General features: G+C 43.6%; 1 protein-coding gene across 1 annotated transcript; it reads left to right on the plus strand.

Moving 5' to 3' along the window:
• Window positions 1–1,811: 1,811 nt before the first annotated feature.
• Window positions 1,812–7,391, plus strand: LOC123133432 (guanosine nucleotide diphosphate dissociation inhibitor 1). The gene is made up of 13 exons (XM_044552923.1): window positions 1,812–2,089; window positions 2,772–2,834; window positions 3,042–3,125; window positions 4,412–4,519; window positions 4,670–4,842; window positions 5,229–5,340; window positions 5,524–5,604; window positions 5,699–5,761; window positions 5,836–5,937; window positions 6,132–6,256; window positions 6,366–6,576; window positions 6,661–6,735; window positions 7,006–7,391. Exons 1-13 carry the CDS (start codon window positions 2,003–2,005, stop codon window positions 7,057–7,059), a joined length of 1,338 nt encoding a protein of 445 aa, XP_044408858.1. The 5' UTR covers window positions 1,812–2,002; the 3' UTR covers window positions 7,060–7,391.

Here is a 7,391-nt window from a genome sequence, read left to right on the forward strand (position 1 = left end):
CTCCCGCTGACAAAAGTTTTTCCATCCACCCCTTGACCTTGTTCCAAACTCGGTCCTTCAGAAACTTGAACGCACCATTCTTGCAATTTCCCACATCAGAAGGCATTCCCAGATATCTGCCACAGAGGGACTCATTTGCAATATTCAAAGCATTCTTTACCTCAGTTTTTAAAGATGATGGACAACCCTTACTGAAAAAACCAAGGATTTTGCAAGATTTATCCTCTGACCCGAGGCATTGCAATAGTTTTCCATTAAGGCAGACAACTCATTTGCTCCATCTGCGTTGGCTTTGACAAACAACATGCTATCATCAGCAAATATGATGCCAATTGTGAGTAGAGTCGTTGACCCCCCCCTCCCCAGGTGGTGAGCGACTTAATTTTGCCTAGTGCGGAATGGAACCGAACTCTGATTGACGAAGTATTTCTGCCAACAGATGCTGCAGCGATATATTCTATCCCTTTGTGTACACGAAATATTGAGGACTTCTGGTCATGAGTGCATGAAACTCGTGGTGTGTTCTCAGTTCGATCTTCTTATCGTATGCTAGTAGAAACAAAGATGAGGAGAAAGGCTTGGTTGAAAGGGAGAGCGGACACTTCGGATGTGGACAGAGTTAAAAAATCTTGGGAGATGCTCCGGAAGGTGAACGTCCCCTGAAAACTGAAAATATTTTTATGGAGATTGGCGCAGCAATCTATCCCAACAGCGGATGTCTCGAATCACCGGAACATGTCTACTACAACTTGTTGTGGCCTATGTGGTGTTGAGGATTCGTGGCAACATTCGTTGCTTCACTATACTGTCGCCAGATGCGTTTGGGCACTTCATGATCCGGAGCTGGTGGAAGTTTTGAACACAACGACGGAACTAGATGCAAAACGCTGGATTTTTAGGGTCCAGGACATGCTCTCTCCACAAGATTTCATCTTGGTAATTACTACCTTATGGGCACTGTGGTATGCGAGAAGTCAGGCTCTGCATGAACACGTTTTCCAGAGTCCGTTATCTACATACAACTTCGTCTTAAAGTTCATTCGGGAGATCGAGGAGTGCAACCTGAAGAAATCTACGGGAAGATCGCTATCGATAATGCCTGTACAGCCAAGATGGATCCCTTCGCCTGAAGGAATAGCAAAAGTACGAGTCGACGGTCCTGTTTCGAGAGATGGTAATTTTGGTTCCTTCCGTGCTGTTTGCAGAAGCTCTTCAGGTATATACTTGGGCGCTTCAGTTATCAAGATCTACGGAGTGACGGATCTGGCGATGCTAGAAGCTTTGGCGTGTCGTGATGCGCTAGCCCTTGCTACTGACCTGGAACTCGCACACATTCTCGTAGCGAGCGACTGCCAAGGTGTAGTGACTGACATTAACAACCGCACGGGAGGAAACTACGCCAGCACCACTAGGGAGATCGTCGAAACATCGGCGAGCTTTGATAGTTGCACCTTCATCTTTGAAGGTAGGGCAACCAATGTTGAGGCATATAGCCATGCTTTCGGTTTGAACTTTGGGCGCCATGTGTGGCTGTTAAACCCTCCAAACATTTCTTATATCCCTATGAACATTATTGAGCAATAAATAAAGTGTGTTTAGACTAAAAAAACGGGCGTTACCTCCGCGGTGTGCCGTCATGTGCTCGACCGACCACTCCGCTCACGCACTCACGCCCCACGCCCGCGTGGCCAAAAGCAAAAAAAAAATCTAAAAGAAAAACCCCAATCTCAATAGATAAAGGCTCCCGGACGCGCAAATAGAGCGTCGTCCCAGGGACCTGCACGCAAAAACGCCGTGCCGTGTTTCTGGGGATCGGCATCGCATCGCACGCACGCACCCGGCACCTCCCTCCCCAAATCCATCCATCCCACCGCTCTTTTAGCACCTGCCCCCGTTGCTTGCGTCCAACTCAACTCCACTCCTCCGCCTCCTCCTGCTCCCGCTCCCATCTGCTGCCGCTCTGCTCGCCTGCGATCGCCGCGGCCAGCCAGCCAGGCCCGCCATGGACGAGGAGTACGACGTGATCGTGCTGGGCACGGGCCTTAAGGAGTGCATCCTCAGCGGCCTCCTCTCCGTCGACGGCCTCAAGGTGAAGCTCGCCTCCCCCGTACCGATCGATTTGTGCCTTTCCCCGTTCCAGCCGCCTACCGTGACGTCGCCCAGTCAGCTCCCGTGCGCGTGCTTTCGGACGGAGCCCGCGCTCTCGGCGCGCGGGTGGGGTGGTTGCTGCTGCTTCCAGGTAGTAGATCGGGCGATGGTACTGGTGCCCCGGCTTGATCCGGACCTGATGCCGGCAGATGGGCGATTGTTTTGGCTGCCACACCGCGTCCCTCTGCTGTTGGTGGTAGGAACTGTTGCGAAACTTAGGGGGTCGTTCGACTTGGGGGAGGCAGCCTGTAGTGATGTGGAGGTGGGGACGCTGGGGCGTGGCTGAATCGGAAGGTAAACTGCACTGACGGCGACCCCAGCCGTGGTCTCCCTGTCTCGCTCAGTTTATGCTAGTAGATGTGATCCATGCTTGTAAGGCGAGGGGTATGAGTTTGCAAAGCTGGGGCACATCAGTCAGTGAGGAAAAAGGTAGGGCGTGGTTTGAGTTGTTGTGGCATGACATGCTTTACCCATTTTGGAAGCATGATCTTTTATGGTGTATTAATTGGGTGAGATACTTCTGATCCAAAAGTGGCGGGATGCTCGATACATGTTGTAGTCTGAAGGGGTGCAAAAATGGTGATATTGCTAAATGTGTTCTAACTTTTGCCTTTTTTTTGCAGGTTTTGCACATGGATAGAAATGACTACTATGGAGGAGATTCCACCTCCCTCAACTTGAACCAGGCAAGCAGCTATATGTCTCTATCAAGTGGTTTAAGTTAAGATCACAACTACCTAGAATGAGGTTATAATTGTATCAATGGGTACTAATTGAAAATATATGTATACAAACAAAAGTCACTCAGTTTGTTTTGCTAGTTGATATGATTGATTTAGTCTTGTAGTTGTTTTTATTTATACCTCTTTAATGTTTGTCTATGTTGTTGATAGCTCTGGAAGAAGTTCAGGGGGGAAGAAAAACCACCGGCGCATTTAGGTGCGAGCAGAGACTACAATGTAGACATGGTTCCAAAGGTGTGACATGCCCCTTCTGATTAAATCCATCTTTCTGTATGCAGCAAATATTAACTGAGTATATACAATAAATGTACTATTTTCATTTCAAAAATATTTACTAACTTATTTGTGGTTCAGTCGAGTGATTTAGCAATAAGGAAAACAGTTGTCGTATGATCAGTAAATAGTCTTTCAAACATGGTTACCGGAGTTGCGTAACACCCTTTGAAACCTGTCGGTTCGAAATAGATGACAATCGGTAAGGATTTGGTGTCCGATTCGTAGATGGGTGCCAAACCAATCCAATCAAGATAAATTAGAAGATGGGAGGATATGATTTCTTCCAGCTGCCATCCGCCATTAATACCATTCTTAGGAGCAGTGACAGGGAGGATGGGGCTGTGGCCTGTAACCTGCAGCCTTGAGACATTGACCACCTGGATCTGGTGAGGATGGAGGAGGGTTGGAGACTTTCTTTAACCATATCCTCTTTTAGATGGAAAGACGGCGCTGCTATAGCAGAGCGCTAGGGAGATAGGTTACGGTACTATGTTTCTTTAGAAGGTGCGTCGCTACCTTAGGGTTCCCTTCCTAACTAAAAGACGATATGTGGATGGGCTGATCAGGCCCATGTGTCATGTTTTCTCCTTCTTTTAATGGGGATGTTCTCTAGTAAAACCTTTGTGCCTAAATATCTGGTTTGCGTATCCCATCTCCATCTTTGTCCGCGAATCAGAAATGTACACCTATTAGGGAACCCAACGTTTTGTAAGTGGCAAGCCCATTGATCCGCAAATCTGGTAACCATGGTTCTAAAAGCAGATTGGGGAGTGATGTGTGGGCCTGATGGAGTAATTTTAGCAGATAGAGCATGCAACCTTGTCTAAATCGAATTGGTCCATGCTAAATTTAGCATCATGCTAGTAGGTGTCAAACTGTCAATGGCTTTGCAACTCCTTCAAGAGGCTTGTGGCCAAGAAGTACTTAACATTTTTCAATGTTTCCTTGCATTTTTTTGCTTCTTTTTAATGCGGCTCCTTTGTATACAGTTTTGACCAATAACCGCTCAACTCTCTTCCTATGTTGGAACCCTTGTCATGACTCCACAATCCTGATAGTGTTTCCCGTTACTTGTATTGTACTATTGTTATTTTTATTCTTTTGAGAGAAACTTGTAGTTTTATTAACAATAAACAGATGCTTGGTTCAGATTATGAAATGCTATAAACCTACAGGCTACATGTAATATGTCGAGATTGTAAACACTTGATAAAAATAGTATCTCTCTTTCTATCTCTGACCAGTTTATGATGGCGAATGGGACTTTGGTTCGTACTCTCATTCACACTGATGTGACGAAATATCTGTCTTTCAAAGCTGTTGATGGAAGCTATGTCTTCAGCAAAGGGAAGGTATTGCTTTAGCTTACCCGCATGCCTTCTATCTTGTATGGATGGCACCTTTGTTGACTCGTCATAAGCCATTCTTTGATCTCATGTATTCTAAACACCACTATTCAAATTAGTCACCTACATTCTGTTGCTGTGTTGCATTTGCATCAGATTCACAAGGTTCCTGCCACTGACATGGAGGCTCTAAAATCCCCTTTAATGGGCTTATTTGAGAAACGTAGAGCAAGGAACTTCTTCATTTATGTCCAAGATTACAATGATGCTGATCCAAGAACACATCAAGGATTGGACCTTACAAGGATGACAACTAGAGAATTGATTGCGTAAGTATCTCATCTGTTATGGCATCAATGGTATATATCAGAATTTTTTTTTTTGAGTAAAAAGGACTATATAAGGTAGTTGCTTATTCTGTTGAGTGGCTGAAATGTACAAAAACTAGTTATGTCCGCCTTATTGTTAGGAAAGAATACATGCTTGTTCTAATTGCACATGCATCTTCTGCATTGCCTTTATTCTTAATGTTTTTTTTTCAGAAGTAGGGATTGGTTTAATAATTTACTCTCTTTTGAGAAAACAGTAGAGTTGCAGAACATTTGATTTCAGTATCATGTACTGATCTGCACTTTCCATTAAAAGTGGAAGGATATCCCTGGTTACTTCCTGCACTGCAAGTAATCTTATTTGTTTTTTTGTTATTTGTTTCCAGGAAACACGGATTGAGTGACGATACTATAGATTTCATTGGCCATGCGCTTGCTCTTCACAGGGATGATCGCTACCTAAGCGAGCCAGCAATTGACACTGTTAAAAGAATGAAAGTACGCCCTGACTAATTTTTTTAGTTATTTATTTTCTTAAGAAGATGGAAGGTTTCTGGCTTGTTAACATCAATATAATTTCTATGATCTGCTACCCTTGTTTATTTGTTCTTTGGTGATGTTTCTGCTATTTAAATGTATTTTATCAATGGAGCATAATGAAACTTTGCTGCCTGCTGCTAGCTCTATTCTGAGTCTCTTGCACGGTTCCAAGGAGGCTCACCTTATATTTACCCATTGTATGGGTTGGGTGAGCTGCCACAGGTCAGTTGTTTTTCGATTACTTGAGCTAATATATTTTCTACTGCATGTTTGCCTTTAAGATGCTTATATGCTAAAGTGCTTTCTTACTGTTCAGGCTTTTGCACGTCTAAGTGCTGTTTATGGTGGCACTTATATGTTAAATAAGCCAGAGTGCAAGGTTGGTCTTACCCCATCTGTGCTAATCATTTATGCCATTGTGTGTGAATTCATTTACCCAACTCTCTTTTGCAGGTTGAATTTGATATGGAGGGGAAAGTGTGTGGTGTTACATCAGAAGGTGAAACTGCTAAGTGCAAGAAGGTTGTCTGTGATCCTTCTTACTTGGCCAACAAGGTATATATCACTGTTTTCAATTGATGTTATACTTTTGTTTGGACATGTTTGTACCAAATTCACTGAACTCTCATGGTCCATCTGAACTTACTTAAGTTTTGAACCTTCACGGTTTGGTCTCTTGTAATTCTTATTGTCTGCATACTGTTTTGCTACATACTAGTATTCTCCCATGACGTTTACTCTGTGAACAGGTAAGGAAGATTGGAAAAGTTGCACGAGCAATTGCTATTATGAGCCACCCAATTCCAAATGCAAATGATTCCCACTCGATTCAGATTATTTTACCACAAAAGCAACTTGGGCGCAAGTCAGACATGTGAGGGCTCACTTTCTGTCTCAGTTCTCCAATAATTATCGCTGGATAAATTTCTAAATTCAGTTTCCATTGCTTCATTGTGACATGCATGCTGGTATATATATTGTAGGTATGTCTTCTGTTGCTCGTACACTCACAATGTCGCGCCAAAAGGGAAGTTCATTGCATTTGTGTCTGCCGAAGCGGAGACTGATAATCCACAGTCCGAACTAAAGCCTGGAATTGATCTACTTGGTCCAGTAGATGAATTGTTTTTCGATATGTATGACAGATATGAACCAGTCAATGAACCTTCTCTTGATAATTGCTTTGTCTCATCGGTAAGTTTTGCTTTATATGAGAATACAGTGTTAGTCTCATATTGTAGATGTTCATGGCAGTTTTTTTCCTTTCCCTCTTTGCAGAGTTATGATGCCACTACTCACTTTGAGACGACTGTGACAGATGTTCTTAATATGTACACACTGATTACTGGAAAGGTAAGCTTGAGATTCACTCCTTTTACCTTTGCAATGCTGGTGGGCGATTATTAGTTTCTGTTTATGTGGGGTAAACTCTAAGAATTCACAATTTGTTCCCGAGGATTGCTGTCTATATTTTGTTCACTAGTGATCCTCTATTGGCTTTTTTTTCTGTAGAATTTGGACCTATATATATCTAGCTCTTGTATCAGCAATTTTGGTTCCTAAGAGATTTCACATTTTTGTGGCTGAAAGCTGTTTTGGTATAACTCTCTGCTCTTCTTGCAGACTGTTGATCTTAGCGTTGATCTCAGTGCTGCCAGCGCTGCAGAAGAGTACTAGATCTCAAACCCAGCATTTTCTTCAAGACATACTTCCTGGAGGACGAGGAACACCACCGGAATCCTACTGTGTGATGGTCACGTGTGACATCAGCTGCGTACTGCGTAGGGTTCCAGGTCCACGCCTGCTACCAGCACTATGCGAAATTATTATCTTTGGAATGGTGCTGGGTTCCTTCGTTAACTTCCATATTGATCCACTGGGTTGTAAACATTATTCTATCATAAAGATGGCTTTGACATGTTAATGTTCGTCTTGTCGATGTATTCTACAGTTATACATATTGGTGTCTTGGATGTATTTTCCGTTTCGAGTAAGCTCAGTGTGGTTTA

This window comes from Triticum aestivum, chromosome 1B (genome assembly GCF_018294505.1).
Source record: "Triticum aestivum cultivar Chinese Spring chromosome 1B, IWGSC CS RefSeq v2.1, whole genome shotgun sequence".
Taxonomy (NCBI): Eukaryota; Viridiplantae; Streptophyta; class Magnoliopsida; order Poales; family Poaceae; genus Triticum; species Triticum aestivum.

What these genes read in the sequence shown, in the direction of transcription:
- LOC123133432 (XM_044552923.1), top strand. Translation starts at nt 2,003, where the DNA reads ATGGACGAGGAGTACGACGTGATCGTGCTGGGCACGGGCCTTAAGGAG. An exon ending in ATGTAGACATGGTTCCAAAG is followed by an intron (nt 3,126 to 4,411) that starts GTGTGACATGCC and finishes ATCTCTGACCAG; the next exon opens with TTTATGATGGCGAATGGGAC. An exon ending in ACACTGTTAAAAGAATGAAA is followed by an intron (nt 5,341 to 5,523) that starts GTACGCCCTGAC and finishes GCCTGCTGCTAG; the next exon opens with CTCTATTCTGAGTCTCTTGC.